This window comes from Musca autumnalis, unplaced genomic scaffold (genome assembly GCF_047663935.1).
Source record: "Musca autumnalis isolate F117 unplaced genomic scaffold, ASM4766393v1 scaffold_2, whole genome shotgun sequence".
Taxonomy (NCBI): Eukaryota; Metazoa; Arthropoda; class Insecta; order Diptera; family Muscidae; genus Musca; species Musca autumnalis.
In genome coordinates, this window is record NW_027411755.1 from 26,474,723 (window position 1) to 26,491,806 (window position 17,084).

General features: G+C 33.4%; 2 protein-coding genes across 3 annotated transcripts in view; one reads left to right on the top strand and one right to left on the bottom strand.

Annotated features, from left to right (window-relative positions):
• The window catches only part of Ir40a (Ionotropic receptor 40a), a 283,859-nt gene that overhangs the window by 13,904 nt on the left and 252,871 nt on the right, over nucleotides 1–17,084 (top strand). The gene's annotated exons all lie outside the window — the stretch shown is intronic.
• LOC141393817 (uncharacterized) overlaps nucleotides 1–17,084 on the bottom strand; it is a 270,846-nt gene that overhangs the window by 9,317 nt on the left and 244,445 nt on the right. For both annotated transcript variants that reach the window (XM_073967323.1, XM_073967324.1), the window contains one exon: nucleotides 5,072–6,198. In XM_073967323.1, coding sequence (XP_073823424.1) covers nucleotides 5,072–6,028 — 957 coding nt within the window. In that variant the 5' untranslated portion in view covers nucleotides 6,029–6,198. The remainder of the gene's footprint in view (nucleotides 1–5,071; nucleotides 6,199–17,084) is intronic.

The following is a 17,084-nucleotide window of genomic DNA, read 5'->3' on the forward strand; positions in this document are numbered from 1 at the left end:
TGAACATTTGTGTGGGTGGTACCCCAAGAATCGGACAGATAGGGCCCAAATTCGAATATAAAGTATCGACAATATTTAGAGATCAAAAGTTTGGACCAAATCGGTTGCCACGTCTATGAGATATCGCGCGTACTATTTTAGCGAATATTTTCGAACTTTTGTGGGGGAGGTATCGGAAGGGTGGGCCTATAAGCACCTCCTTCGAAGAAATATTACGATATCCAAAGTGTGGACGAACGTAGTATTCTGTTCGAGCTCTCCAGTCACTACATATGGCGCCATAGGGATTTTTTCCAACTTTCGGGCTGTTTTCTCAAGAAGTATGGACTTGTCCCTGAAAAAAACTTTTACTGCCGTAATTGAGGCTGCGAAAGCAAGTTGCTTCAACAAAAATCAAAGTGATTCGAGAGCAGGTCTTAAAGTGAACTTATCCGAAATTTTGTGTGGGAGGTACCCGAAGGAGTGGACAAATATAGTCCATATTCGAACCTGACCTATATCTGGTAGATATATTACGATGTGTAAAGTATGGACCAAATCGGTGTCTCCCTTCAAGAGTTATCGTGTGCACAATATTTCCGAACATTTTTGAACTTTTGTGGGGGAGGTACCGGAAAGAGTTGACCGATATGGCTTATCTTCGAACTTAAACTAAGGTTGCACAAAATATTACGAAGGTCACATTTTAGACCGAATCGGAAGATCCGTTCGAGAGTTATCTTGCGCTCCAACCCCTACACACGGTGTCATAGGGATTTTTTTTGCACCTTTCAGACTATTTTCTCAGGAAGTATGCACTTGCCCCTGATGAAACTTGTACTGTCGTATGGGGGGCAGTGAATACAAGTCCCATAGCCCATCTTCGAACTTAAACTAAGTTTGGACAAAATATTACGAAAGCCAAAATTTGAACCGAATCGGTTCATCCGTTCGAGAATTATCGTGCGCATCAGCCAGACAGACGGACGGACATAGCTAGATCGACTCCAAATTGTCTGAAACACATTTCGTCCAAACATACTTGGGGTCTAAAACCATTAATTTGATGAGGCACATTTTGCCCGTATGAAAGTGTATATACCCTCGTTAGCATAAATGCTGAGGGTATAAAAACTGACAATAATCCTTTGCGATTAATAATATTTATGAAAAAAAAGGGAATGAAGGGAGAAACACCACTGTATGTTGTTGTTTTCTTAATTTTTAGAACTACCTCTTCAAAAAAAGCTTTCAACTTAATAAATATCATAAAACCAAAGCCTTCTTCCTATGTGAAATAAAAAAACTAGTGCATACTTTTAGGAGGAAATTTATCTCTGCGTTAGCAGAAAGAAGAACCGGCTAAACCAATAAGAAAGTAAGAAGAAATTAAGTATAAAATACAAGAATCACATTCCCTTAATACCTTGGCAACCGCCGAACCCTCCTTGGGCCTTGAAAATCAGAAGTTTTTACAAGTCAAGAATTCATGGGACCCAAGTAAAATACAGTTTACAGACATTTATGTACACAAAGAAAATACTGGAATGGGTTATTTAGTGGACAATATTGGAACACTCTGCTTAACCTACCTTCTGTAGAAGGTGACCATGACACTACGTTTACACTTACGAAATCCATTCGATTTCAACTGTCAATTCCATTGCTTAAACGTCGAATGAAATCCAATGGATTTCAGGCGTAAATTAGGTCGAACTTGGTCTTTAGTCATTTACCAGATATGACTTAAGCAAGAATGCCATGCTTCTTATGTGTCGAGGCCTTAATTTTTTCCTCTAAAACGAATAGTTTTCCTGCAATCGGGCCTTCTTTTAAAAGTGCCGAAAACTTTGAAGGGTAATATTGGTTGGTGTATTCTTACATCTTACTCTAAGTACATTCCAACAAATCCCTGACTTTAGATGAATGTAAAATTTATGATTAAATTTTTATGGCATATTTAAATTTGTCCTCAAAGTCGAAAATTACAAAAAAGTAGATTTTTTTGGATTGCTTGCGTTTTAGGCCAATTTCGTGGAAATGCATAGGCAAAAATAAAGCTTTATAAGCATGGAATGATAGATACCCGACAATACTATAACAAAATGCAAAAAAGCCCACAAAAATTTGCGAAAATGTCCGAGTTTTACGTCAAATTTTGCAGTCAATTTTGGTGGCGTTTAAACGGCCAGTGGGTTTATGTGGATTAAAGAGCATCTCACAATTGACAATTTTAAGTACACCAATAATCTACCGAGTCTACTTATCGCTGATAACAAACAAACAAAAAATTTGCAACATTTTATATTTTTTTCCCTCGATTTTTTATCCCATCCCAATAAATCAATGTTCCTGCACCTTTTTTGTTTTTGTGTGTGTGTTTTATAAACAAATCATAAATTATGATGTATTTATTATGAGAATTTACTTGAAATCGCTTATTCTTATCTGGAAATAGACTTCTAGCCACATAGAGAGTGCTGACAATAGCGTCATAGTTTTGCCTTTATCACCCAAATGCTTTCACCGCATTTCTATGAAATGACCGTTTAAGTCTCCCATCAAATTGTTGCTGCTATTATCATTATGTTAGTAATAAATACATTCTTTGATTAATTGTTTGTTGTTTTTGGTTTATTAGATACCTACATATTTCACATAAAAGTGACACGGGGAGATTATTTCTGCTATCACGTTAACAGGTAAATTTATCTATAAATTATTATTAAATGTCAATAAACCTTTGTGCTGGAGAATTTGTAAATAAAGGGTGGAGAGAGGAGGAGAGGATGGGAGAAGGACAAATGTTTGTTTTGTATTTAATTTTTATAACTAATTTTTCAATTAAACATTCAATTCAATGAAAATCATAAGGCCCAAAGCCTTCTTTCTATAAGGACTAAAAATAAGAGCATACTTTTAGGGATAAATAAGAAATTACTTTTCAACGCCAAGAGAAAACTAAAGACAAAACGAATGAAAAAACGATTCTTGCAAACGTTTTAAGGGCCATGATCGGTACATCTGCACCCCCCTGAGGAGTCAGAACAGGTAAAGTACAGTACCGATATAATCGTATTATAGAAAATTCGATGAAACGGGAGAAGCGCCAATAACACAAGGGAAGGGAAATATTACAGCTCTAAACGTGGAGTTTTTAAGAATGTTTTTGTAGCCAATATTACAGCTCTAAACTTGGAGTTTTTAAAAATATTTTTAGACCGAATATCACAGCTCCAAACGTGGAGTTTTTAAAAAGAATTTAGAGGCAATATCACAGCTCCAAACGTGGAGTTTTTAAAATGAATTTTAGAGGCAATATCACAACTTCAAACGTGGAGTTTTTGACAAGAATTTTAAAGGCAATATCACAGCTCCAAACGTGGAGTTTTTAGAGACAATATCATAGCTCTAAACGTGGAGTTTTTAAAACTTTTTTTGAGGCAATATAACAGCTCCAAACGTGGAGTTTTTAGAGACAATATCATAGCTCTAAACGTGGAGTTTTTAAAACTTTTTTTGAGGCAATATAACAGCTCCAAACGTGGAATTTTTAAAAAGAATTTTAGAGGCAATATCACCGCTCCAAAAGTGAAGTTTTTAAAAAGAATTTTAGAGGCAACATCACAGCTCTAAACGTGAAGTTTTTAAAAAGAATTTTAGAAGCATATCACAGCTTCAAACGTGGAGTTTTTAAAAAGAATTTTAGAGGCAATATCACAGCCCTAACGTGGAGTTTTTAAAAAGAATTTTAGAGGCAATATCACAGCTCCAAACGTGAAGTTTTTAAAAAGAATTTTAGAGGCAATATCACAGATCCTAACGTAGAGTTTTTAAAAAGAATTTTAGAGGCAATATCACAGCCCTAACGTGGAGTTTTTAAAAAGAATTTTTGAAGCAATATCACAACTTCAAACAAAGTTTTTGAAAAGAATTTTAGAGGCAATACCACAGCTCCAAAAGTGGAGTTTTTAAACAGAATTTTAGGGGCAATATCACAGCTCTAAACATGGAGTTTTCAAGAATATTTTTGGACAGAATATCACAGCTCTAAATGTGGAGTTTTCAAGACTATTTTTAGAGGCAATATCACAGCTCCAAACGTGGAGTTTTTATGAAGATTTTTAGAGGCAATATCACAGCTCTAAACGTGGAGTTTTTCGACTATTTTTAGAGGCAATATCACAGCTCTAAGCGTGGAGTTTTTAAGACTATTTTTAGAGGCAATATCACAGATCCGAACTTGGAGTTTTTAAAAACAATTTTATAGGAAATATCACAGCTCTAAACGTGGAGTTTTTAAGTCAATTTTTAGAGCAATATCATAGCTCTAAATGTGGAGTTTTGAAGAATATTTGTGGGCCGAATATCACAGTTTTAAACGTGGAGTTTTAAAGACTATTTTTAGAGGCAGTATCACAGCTATAAATGTGGAGCTTTTAATAATATTTTTGGACCGAATATCACAGTTCTTAACGTGGAGTTTTAAGACAATTTTTAGAGGCAATATCACAGCTCCAAACGTGGAGTTTTTATGGAGATTTTTAGAGGCAATATCACAGCTCCAAACGTGGAATTTTAGGACTATTTTAAGAGGCAATATCACAGCTCCAGACGTGGAATTTTAGGTCTATTTTAGGAGGAAATTTCATAGCTCCGAACGTGGAGTTTTTAAAAAGAATTTTAGGGGAAATATCATAGCTCCGAACGTGGAGTTTTTAAAAAGAATTTTAGGGGAAATATCACAGCTCTATATGTGGAGTTTTTAAGACTATATTTATATGCAATATCACAGCTCCAAACGTAAAGTTTTTAAGAAGATTTTTAGGGGCAATATCACAGCTCTAAATGTGGAGCTTTTAAGAATATTTTTGGACCAAATATCACAGCTCTAAATGTGGAGCTTTTAAGAATATTTTTGGATTGAATATCACAGCTCTATATGTGGAGTTTTAAGAAATATTTTTGGACCGAATATCACAGCTCTAAATGTGGAGTTTTCACGACTATTTTTAGAGGCAATATCACAGATCAGGCTGAAGTTTAAGAAGTTTAGAAATATTTAAAATTTTCGAATATTTGTTCTACTTACCCCATCCATTTGCTGCTGCTGTTGTTGTTGTGATGTGTTTTGTTCACCATTCTTATCCTGCTGCTGCTGTTTTTGTGAGCTGCGTATAGCACCAAAAGATAGCCTTTTATAAAGATTTGATGATGAGGAGGAAAATGATGAAGAACCTCCATTTCCACCTGCTCCCGATGAACTACTGGAACTTTGTGTTGTGGCATCACTGCCGCTATTAAATTCACCCGAACTGGCACCACTAGATGCCACTAGCAATGAATCGACCAGCAAATCATGTTCACTTTCGGGTATTTTTTGATAATTTTGTAATGTGGCAGGTCCTTGGACCTCGGGTTCAACAGCCAAGAGATTTTTTGAACATTTAATAGTCATTTCACTAGATTTTGAACACAAACGAGTGGTGGAGGAAGAAGCTGGCTTATTCTCTCCTTGTTCTTCTTCTTCTTTAACTTCTTTAGATTGTTGTGGTTGTTGTTTTTTCTTGTTGTTGCTGTTATTTTTCACTTCAGCCTTTTCATAAAATTCACCATCAAAACTATGCCTATAGCTACCATGCAAACAATTGAAACTGAAACCTTCCTGGCCCAGATTAGTACCGGGATCTGAATACCTTTTATTTTGCTGCGGTGTTGTTGTTCCTGTTGTATTTGGAAAACTATTGCGATAATTTTTCAAGGTATCATAGGTATTAAGTAAATCAGTTTTGAGAAATTTTTCCAAAAAATTTGTGGGACTTTTTGAGGTTATGTTGGAGAGAAATTTACTACCCGAGTCTGATACTGATGAACCGCTGCGACGATGTCCCTTGGGATTGGAGGGTTGTGTATTTGTTGTGTTTGATGATGACGATTCTGGATGAAAACTTATTGGATAATTGTGTTGTTGTTCATGTCCTTGATGTTGTTGTTGTTGCTGCTGTGTTTGAATGCCATAAATTTGTGTCGTATTCAAGAGACCAAACATGACTCCTTAGACGAGACGACACCTTCATTCAAACTAACAAACTAAAAACTACACGGTTCGTGTCTTAACTTAAATACAATACTGCTGAAGAGTTGTCGTTGCTGTTATTATTTAGAGATGCCATGTTTTTGTGTACGATATTAAAAACGGGGAAAATGTTAGTAAAGATCCTGAAATGAAAGGAAAGACGAGAAATTTATTAATAAATGTCACAATATAAAAATTATTAAACAATATTGTCTATAAATATCAAAAATATTAAAAAATAATAAAAATTGTACGCTTCATTGCCTTCCCATGATGTCTGCTGTTCGCAGCCATTGTGAATGTGTGTGAAATTTGATATATTTTTTATCGCCAGCGTTATGTTAATGGGGAAGTCAGTTATGGGAAATAGGAAGCGAAATTTCATACAAATGACAAATCAAATATAGTTCATGTCACACTAACTGATTGACTCACTCACTCAGCTAAGCGAATGTGTAATTGGAAACTGGGAAAGACGTTGATAGCGGAATATGTGAAAAAAAAAACTAGAAAAATTATTCAGTTTCATTAATAAATACATTCTTCTCTTATTAATTATTTGTTTTTGTTGTTATTATATATTTTGTAAAATGACAGGGCAGATTATTTCTGTTGTCTCGTTAAAAGATAAATTTATCTATAAATTGTTAAAACTCAGTTATCTCCCTTTATGATTGTAAGTAAAGAGAGGAAAGAAATGAGTGAAGAGGCAAGGCCAATTCTTGTTTTTATTTAAATTAATTTTTAATTAAAATTTATTCAATTAAAATGTCATGATCATCACAAGGTCAACAAAGTCTTCCTTCCATGTGAAATAAAAAACCAGTGCATACTTTTAGGAGTATGTTGGCAAATCAAGTATAGTTTACAAACTGATTGTTTCATGCAGCTTGGGAATGTGTAATTCGAAACGAAGAATTTTGTTGACAGCGGAAGATGACGTGGACTTTTTAAAAATTTTTTGGAGGCTTCAAAAAGGACAATAGACGTGAATTTTTGAAAGAATTTTGGGAAGGCTCATAGTGGACAATAGACGTGAATTTTTTTAAACAATTTTTGAAGGCTTCAAAAAGGAGGATAGACTTGGATTTTTTAAAGAATTTTTGGTGGCTTCAAAAAGGGGAATAGACGTGGATTTTTTAAAGAATTTTTGGAGGTTTCATAAAGGACAATAGACGTGGATTTTTTAAAAAAAATTTTGGAGGCTTCAACAAGGACAATAGACGTGGTTTTTTAAAGAATTTTGGGAAGGCTCATAGTGGACAATAGACGTGGATTTTTTAAAGAATTTTGGGAAGGCTCATAGTGGACAATAGACGTGGATTTTTTAAAGAATTTTTGGAGGCTTCAAAAAGGATAATAGACGTGGACTTTTTAAAGAATTTTTGGAGGCTTCAAGAAGGACAATGGACGTGGATTTTTTTAAAGAATTTTTGGAAGCTTCAAAAAGGACAATGAACGTGAATTTTTTAAAGATTTTTTGGAAGTTTCAAAATCGACAATAAACGTAAATTTTTTAAAGAAGTTTTGAAAGCTTCAAAATCGACAAGAAACGTGTATTTTTTAAAGAATTTTTGGAAGCTTCAAAATCTACAATAAACGTGAATTTTTTAAAGAATTTTTGAAAGCTTCAAAATCGAAAATAAACGTTTATTTTTTAAAGAATTTTTGGAAGCTTCAAAATCGACAAAAGACGTGGATTTTATAAAGAATTTTTGGAAGCTTTAAAACCGACAATAGACGTGGATTTTTAAAGAATTTTTGGAGGCCTCAAAAAGGACAATGAACGTTGATTTTTTAAAGAATTTTTGGAGGCCTCAAAAAGGACAATGGACGTGGATGTTTTAAAGAATTTTTGGAGGCCTCAAAAAGGACAATGGACGTTGATTTTTTAAAGAATTTTTGGAGGCCTCAAAAAGGACAATGGACGTGGATTTTTTAAAGAATTTTTGGAGGCCTCAAAAGGGAGAGTAGATGTTGATTTTTTAAAGAATTTTTGGAGGCCTCAAAAAAGGACAATGGACGTGGATTTTTTAAAGAATTTTTGGAGACCTCAAAAGGAGAATAGACGTGGATTTTTTAAAGAATTTTTGGAGACCTCAAAAGGAGAATAGACGTGGATTTTTTAAAGAATTTTTGGAGGCCTCAAAAAGGAGAATAGACGTGGATTTTTTAAAGAATTTTTGGAGGCCTCAAAAAGGAGAATAGACGTGGATTTTTTAAATAATTTTTGAAGGCCTCAAAAAGGAGAATAGACGTGGATTTTTTAAAGAATTTTTGGAGGCCTCAAAAAGGAGAATAGAAGTGGATTTTTAAAGAATTTTTGGAGGCCTCATAAAGGGCAATAGACGTGGATTTTTTAAAAAAATATTTGGAGGCCTCAAAAAGGAGAATAGGCGTGGATTTTTTAAAGAATTTTTGGAGGCCTCATAAAGGGCAATAGACGTGGATTTTTTAAAAAAATATTTGGAGGCCTCAAAAAGGAGAATAGGCGTGGATTTTTTAAAGAATTTTTGGAGGCCTCAAAAAGGAGAACAGACGTGGATTTTTTAAAGAATTTTTGGAGGCCTCAAAATAGAGAGTATACATGGATTTTTAAAGAATTTTTGGAAGCCTCAAAAATGACAATAGACGTGGATTTTTTAAAGAATTTTTGGAAGCCTCAAAAATGACAATAGACGTGGATTTTTTAAAGAATTTTTGGAGGCTTCAGAAAGGACAAAAGACGCGGATTTTTTTTAAAATAATTTTTGAGGCTTCAACAAGGACAATAGATGAGGATTTTTCAAAAAAAAAAATTGGAGGCTTCAACAACGACAATTGACGTGGATTTTTCAAATAATTTTTGGAGGCTTCAGAAAGGACAATAGACGTGGATTTTTTTTAAAATAATTTTTGAGGCTTCAACAAGGACAATAGACGAGGATTTTTCAAAAAAATTGGAGGCTTCAAAAACGACAATAGGCGTGAATTTTTTAAAGAATTGTTGGGGCCTTCAAAAAAGGGGAATAGACGTGGATTTTTTAAAGAATTTTTGGGGCCTTCAAAAAGGGGAATAGACGTGGATTTTTTAAAGAATTTTTGGGGCCTTCAAAAAGGGGAATAGACGTGGATTTTTTAAAGAATTTTTGGGGCCTTCAAAAAGGGGAATAGACGTGGATTTTTTAAAGAATTTTTGGAGGCTTCAAAAAGGCACAAGAAACGTGATTTTTTAGAGTATTTTTGGAGGCCCATAGAGGACAAGAGACGTGGCTTTTTTAAGTTGTTTTGGAGGCCAATAGAGGACAATAGACGTGGCTTTTTTGAAATTGATTTGAAAAGGAAATCGACTTAGATTTTTAAAAAGGTCAAAAAAACGGGGATTTGTAAACAAATATTTATTTAAATTTTTTGGGGGACTTATGAGGAAATTGTATCTATATATAAAGAATGTAAATTATAAGAGCCTGATATAAGCCGAAAAGGCTTAAGTTAGGACCCTGAAATTGAGCCTGCAGAACACCATAGATTGGTGAGAGCTATTGCTGAGTTTTTCGGAATTTACTCCATGAAGTTTACGAAAATATGGAAACTTGCTCACAACGCCATCTATATGTGAATCATCTAATTATTATTGGTGGAGTTACCGAAGAGAAAGCCAAATTATTGACCATATTTTCAGGCGCAATACTCAAATTAATATCATTTGAAAAAAACTTTCTCTAAATTATACCTTGAGATAGGTCACTATTGATTTGGAGGTGAGAAATAGGACGGCGTTTTTTTCGGAATCTAGTCGTAGAAAAAAATTAGTTTTATGTCTGAAAGAATATCAAAAATTTTGAATTTTAAAGACTTTTGGAGATGTGGCGCCATATCAACCATATGGGTCATAGCATATGGATGTCAGTGGAAGAATTGTTCTACATCAAACCCGCCCTCAAGTTTCGGAACAAAGGAAACCAGTATCTGTAATGGATATCGCTCAAATGACGGAATCTAGTCTTAGAAGTTTACAAAAATTGCAAAAATATCAAAAATAGTGTGAAGCACAAAATCAAAAGTCCGAAAAACAAATCAATGAGCATAATTTTAGGCGGGATAGTCAAGGTAATATCATTTGGAGGGTTTTGGAAAAAAATATTTTCGTTTTTCAAAATAGTCAGGCTTAATCCCATAGTCGTTGTTTTAATATTTTATTAAAACAACTTTAATTTATTAGTGGGAAAAAATTGGCGATGTTTACCAAGGGGTAAGGCAGGGAATACTATAGTTTCAGATCTCGCAACAGATCTTCATCAGTTCCCTTATTTCTTGTTTTTCAACAAGAAACTTTTTATACCCAAGTGTCAATTGCTAGCCCAATTTTTTCCCACTAATAAATTAAAGTTGTTTTAATAAAATATTAAAACAACGACTATGGGATTAAGCCTGACTATTTTTAAAAACAAAATAGAAGTCGTCATCCCAAACAAAAAACGCCAACCCTCCTAAAAAAGATTTTCTATAAATTATGTCAAGAGATCAATATTGATTTAAAGATGAAAGACATGACTGAGTTTTTCGGAATTTTGTCGTAGAGGTTTACGAAATTAGCAAAAATATCAAAGATAGTATGAAGCGCCATCTATATGTTAAACTGAAAGCTATAATTGGAGGAATTAACTAAGAATAGAAAAGGCCAAATCATACTTTTAGGCGATAAACCTTTGACGGTTTTGGAGAAACAAATTTTCTCTCAAGTTTCTCGTAATATTTCTGAGGTTTGTATTATAGCTACAGCTTACGCATCTTCGGTGATCTTTTGTGGAATTTTATGGAGAACATTTTTTCCATTGATGTCACCTTCCAAATATGACAAATTCTGGGTGATATGGGCTCAACTTAGAAACCCTCAAAATCGCATGCAATTTTTCTTCTTTTTAAGCCCATATTACCTGTGATATTAAGCGATATCCAATAGATGTACTGACTTTATTTGTGGGTAATATGGCCACACTATATAAACTGTTTTTTAAAACCCTCAAAATCAAATAATTTTTTTCTTGTTTCTTAAGCTTATATTACCTCGGATATTAAACGATACCTAATTAATCTACAGTCTTTGTATATTCGGTGATCTATAGTGTAATTTAATGAAGTATATTTTTTCCATTGACCTCAAGTTTAAGAAATGAAAACCTGTGGGCTTTATTGCCACCGTTTAAGAATGCTTTGTGTTCCTTAGAATTATTAATTTTTTTCTTTTTTAAATTGTTTACGATTTTTGAATGATACCGACTAAAGCTAGAGATTGAGATTTCGCGTGATCCACAACATAGAGTAAAATTTTGTGAAGAGTATTGTTTTATTGCCACCAACCCTCTAAAATTATCGATTGATTGGGAAATATGACCACTCTACAGAAACCTTTAAAATTCAATTAAAACGGCCTTATTTTCAGACTCAGATTGTTGCTGATATTTGAACGGTATATGTTATTGCTACAGATTTTTTTTGTTCGATGGCTTATGCCTGATTTAGACTATGCTGGATTTAGCAAATCTAGTGGATTTAAGTTGTCATTTTCATACAACATATGTCAAATAAAGCCAGATAGTTGCTAAATCCAGAGTAGTCTAAATGAACTTTTATAGTGCAATTTGGTGCAGAACAATTTTTTCATTGGCAACTCTGCAGAAAAAAGAAGCATTATGCTCAATATGGCCACACTACTGAAACCCTTTAAATTAACATAAATGTTCTAATTTTCAGACACAAATTGTTACTTGTATTTGAACGATAAGGATGTTCGTTGTTCAGTGATTTAAAGTGGCATTTGGTGTAAAATATTCTTTTCATTGGCATTACTCCAGTATAACCAAGTATTGTGTACAATATTGCCACATTACTAAAACCTCTAAAATTCATTAAACGCAATGTTTACATTAGAGCTTTTTGACGGGCTAATGCTTGGTTTACATTTACGAATCCACTCGATTTCAACTGTCACTTCCTTTGTATATACGACAAATGAAAACTCATCTAAATTCCATTGGATTTCATTTGACGTTTAGGCAATGTAATTGACAGTTGAAATCGAGTGGATTTCGTAAATGTAAACTTACTATAACCTTCTTATTAGGATTTATTTGACATATTTGAAAACCACAGGATTGATTATATCCAGTTATTTCTATGAAAAGCTATGTACTATAAAACTCGCTGTCTTATAGTGAAATTTATTCTTGAACCATCAAACCTTGACTTGTGTATTTTTTAAAGAATAATTCTAAAAGTTGTAATTGGCTTTGTTTACAAATAATTATTGTTTCGTTCCCGTACTTTTTAATGGTAAAACTCATAAAAGAGAGAACTGCAAAAAATTTGTTCTTACACACAAGTTTTCTGAAATAGTTCGGGAACGGAAAAATGGAAAATACGTCAAAAAAAGTGGAACAAATGTCAAAGTCGGCGTATCAGCCAATCAGACGCCGGCAACCATGTTACTATTTTTTTACTCGCCCAAATTTGTCGTGTAAAAAGTTTTTAAAGAGAGCGTCATTCAGCGCCATTTTTGTTTAAAGAGAAGTGAACATTTGACAACTTTTTTGTGTACGGGAACGCTTTTTCGAGTAAAATGTGTAAAAGTCGTAAAAATTGTAAAAACTTTTTAGTTCTGGAACACAGCTTATGATTCATTAAAAGTCCAAAAATATTTTCAAATTGACAAGTAAATTACACTTCAGCACACCTGTTGTACTCCTTATGCCATTTCGGCGAAACAATAAATTTTGTAAATGTATTTACACATTAATTTTTGGGCCGTTATGATAAATTGTGTTTTAATTAATAACTACAGAGCAATACAAATTGCATATTAAATTAATGGGGTTTTTGTTATAAATTTACATTATTTGAAAAAAATAACAGCACACATTTTTAACGCTCACTTTCTTTATGATAATCATCATCACGATTCAAAGAGAATAAGCCAAACATCATTAATACAACAGCGGCTACAAGAACAATAACACCAACAACATATACTACATAACAATAAATAATAACAAGGCATTCATTCCTCTCCCCTCCCCTCCTCATCAATCATCGATCGCAAACATTCAATAGAAAATGAAACTTTTTTTCTTGTAAAACAAAACTACAAATTTAACAACAAATAATCACCCTCGTTAACTGGGATCAATGAATGGTTATGGACAGACAGACAATACACCTAGTTAATTGTTGTAGTGTTAACAATAAATAATATATTATGTTTTGTATTATTTTTTTTCTTTTTAAGTTACTATTTTATAAACAGTAGGAGAAGATATTTATGTATAACAACAAAGTGTTTGGCCAGCCATTTCTTTTTTTTTTAGTTTTGAGTATTGAAATTATTATTCAAAAACCATAATGAACTATAAATCGTATGCCAGCCAAACAAGTATGCCTTGAGAGCAGTATGTTTACACTCACAAAATTTAATTAGTTATTTAGTGAGAAATTATTGAATAAAAAAATATGAAAGCAAAACGTAACATGTATTACAAAATTTAAGACGAACGAACACACAGACATGTCAATGACCATTAAATAATTTGTGCGGGGAACAGAAAAAATATTTAATAATACAATATTGAAAACTAATGTATAGTTGTTACACTAGCGACCAAAGATTTATGAGCTATTTGTGCTTTGCAAAATATTGCTAAAATATTCACCCTTTGACTAGGTTGTTGGTCCTTGAAAAAAGTTCTAAGAAATACAGTCTTTATGGCAAAAAAAGTATTCTTAATACCCTAGACAGACGGCAACGTTTACCTTAACAACTTGTTGTTGTTTGCACTGCAAATTTTTGGTTGCACTGCTTTATCATTTTGCACTGCAAATCAGTAGACCGCAGTCCATACAGTCGGACACTCAGCCCAAACTAGTTAGCCCTGACTATTTAGTTTGCTGTCAAATACATTATTGTGACATAAAATACAAAGGAAATTAAATCACAATAATGAACAATCTATTATTTTTGTGTTGTCAAAAGTTTTTAAGGCCGCCATTAGACCATCTGCTTTTTCACATGTATGTTGTCACTTTGGGTATACTAATATACAGAACAGCTGATGCCATACATGTGAAAAAGCAGATGGTCTGATGGCGGCCTAACAGAACTCTGAATGACCGACCTTCTGTAGGCCTTGGTTGCTAAAAGTATTGCCATATTAAAATTAGTAAATGCAGTTTAAATACAGTTCGATTTTGTGCATTAAGAATGTGGATAATACCCTAGCCAGACGGCAGTGTTAATTTGAATTAAGATGTGCATTTAATTTTAGCCTGACAGACGACGGTTTCTGCATTTACGAAACAGCTGATTGCTGTTTTGTTTATGTTTGCACTGTATTTTTTGGTTTCCTTGTGTCTCAGACATGATGAAATAATAAGGTGGCGTAAAACGTCCAGCTGATTGGTTTCAATCTGTCAATTTTGTTGTTGTTGTGAATAAATTGTATGAAAACGTAAACAAACATTTTGACATATTGAAGAATTTTCCGCCAAAAATGAGTTGTGATTGTGCTAATTACGTGACCTGTTAAATAGATCTTGGTCTCAGAGCATGAATATGCTCTCTCCCTTATATGAATATGGGCTCTCTTCTACGGTATTGCCATATTGAAATACCTAAATGCCCTTTAAATGCAGTATGATTTTGTGCATTAAGAATGTGGACAATGCTCGATTTAATTTGAATTAAGCCAGTTAATGGAAATTAACGCAGCCGTCTGTCTAGGGCAATGATGCACAATATAATATGTGTGACTGTAGTATTTGTGCCATAAATCGACGCTAGAGTACTGCTTTGTTCATAGCTGGTCAAATCATACCAAACGTCAAATGTGGTCACAATAATGTATTACTGTGAATTGCTTGTTTACATTTTGTATGTGTTTTTATTCACAATAATGAATTTTGACAACTAGTGTGATAACCAGCTGTTTTTGCCGCTGGAATAATAACGTGTAACACCAAAAACAGCTGATCTTCATACCAGTTGTCAAAATGCGTTATTGTGTATCAAATCACATACAAAATGTAAACAAACAATTCACAGTAATGCATTATTGTGAGCAAATTTGACGTTTGACATGATTTGATGTAGCACCTTCTTATTCCACCATGGCTGTACCTGTATTATTGTGCCATGATGTTAACCAACAATCAACTGATTCATAAATGCAGAAACAGCCATCTGTCATGGTAAAATTAAAGCTGTGTTCCTTTACTTACCTGTGGTTACCATATTTACTATTTGTTACCATTTATAACCTGCAAAGCGTTCCCTAACCTCAAAAAGTGTTAAAACTGGAAGCGATTTTTAAGAGAGTGAGAGAGGAGAGAAATCAAAAATACCTTTCTCTTGTACCACAGGCTACCAGACGAATTTCTTCAGGTAAAAAATGGTAGAACTGATTATTTGACTATGAAGAAAAAAAAAATGAACAAAAAACGGAAGAAAAGGCGAACGCCGACAAAACAAAATTAAAAACTGTGAAATAAAAGAAGAAAATTGAATTTTTATGTTTCTTTTTGACATTGCTACCAGATCTACAATTTTTTCGTTCCTTTACTTTTCGGGTAAAACTGGTCATGAGAGAAATTTTGAGCAATTCTGACAGTTTTCTCTTTTACCACTTTTACCATTAATAAAGTAAAGGAACAAAGCTTCTATTGATTTGCACTGATGATAAAGCAGCAAGGAACTATTCCGGACAAGGAACTATTGGAACTATATCCGGCTCTTGCATTACTAGATAACATCCTCGTTACATCGCTGCAATTTATTTATTTGTATGTCAATTCATCCACCATAAGATGAAAACTAAAAGAAAGATTCGTTAAATTACTTCACTCTCGGAACTATTTGGAATGAAGGAAATAAAAAGAACGACGGAAGAGAAAGATTCATTGAACTATATCGGTCTCGGAACTTTTTGGAACGAAGGAAACAGAAAGAACGATAAAAGAGAAAGATTCATTGAACTATATCGCTCTCGGAACTATGGAACTATATAAAGGAACTAGTTCCTTTTGGGAAGAGGAACTAGAAAGATCGATCTGCTCCAGGAACTAGATTGCCCGACTCTAACTTAGTCTGTGTTTAGACACACAAATTTCTCGGGAAAGTAAATTGAGTTTTTTGGGAGAGAGCGGAGAGGAAAGAGCTCCTCAATACTCTTTCGTACCCCATATTGCCTAAAAACTCAATTTACTTTCCCGAGAAATTTGTGTGTCTAAACACGGACTTACAGTGCAAGGCACATTTATAGAAGGTAGAAGTGACAATCAGCTGTATTCTTACTTTTTTTGTAAATTTAGTTTTCAAAATGTAATAGGGTCTACCCATGAAATTTGAAACTTCGAAATTTGCTACCATAAAATACTGCTTTTCATCCTAAACGTGTAATAAAAATGCCCTACGACAGTTCTGAATGCTTTATATTTACATTTTGATTCAAATTTGTTCTATTTTAGAGGATTTTCAAAATGTATTTATGTTTTCCTGAGAAAATTTTTGGAACGACCCTATTATTCAATATTTTCTTTGACAATTAATTTTCAATAACAACAATGTTGTTTTTGTAAATTTGTTAGTTGTTGTAATTCATGCACATACCTTATATGAATTTGCCTTGTTACAGTGTAATGCTTGGTTTACATTTACGAAATCCACTCGATTTCAACTGTCAAATCCATAGGTTAAACGTCAAATGAAATCCAGATGAGATTTCATTTGACTTTTGAGCTATGGAATTGACAGTTGAAATCGAGTGGATTTCGTAAGTGTAAACTTAGCATAAGTGAATGAAAACAAACAATAAACATCATGTGATTGTTGTTTTCTTCACTCATACTAAAACTTTTGGTCTGTTCCTTTACTTTTAAAAATGGTAACAGTGGCAAAAAATGGTAAAAGTGGTAAACTGCTATCATATAAATTGTATTCTATTAAAAGTAAGGGAACACTTTACAGGTTAAAAATGGTAAGAAATGGTAACCTCAGGCACGT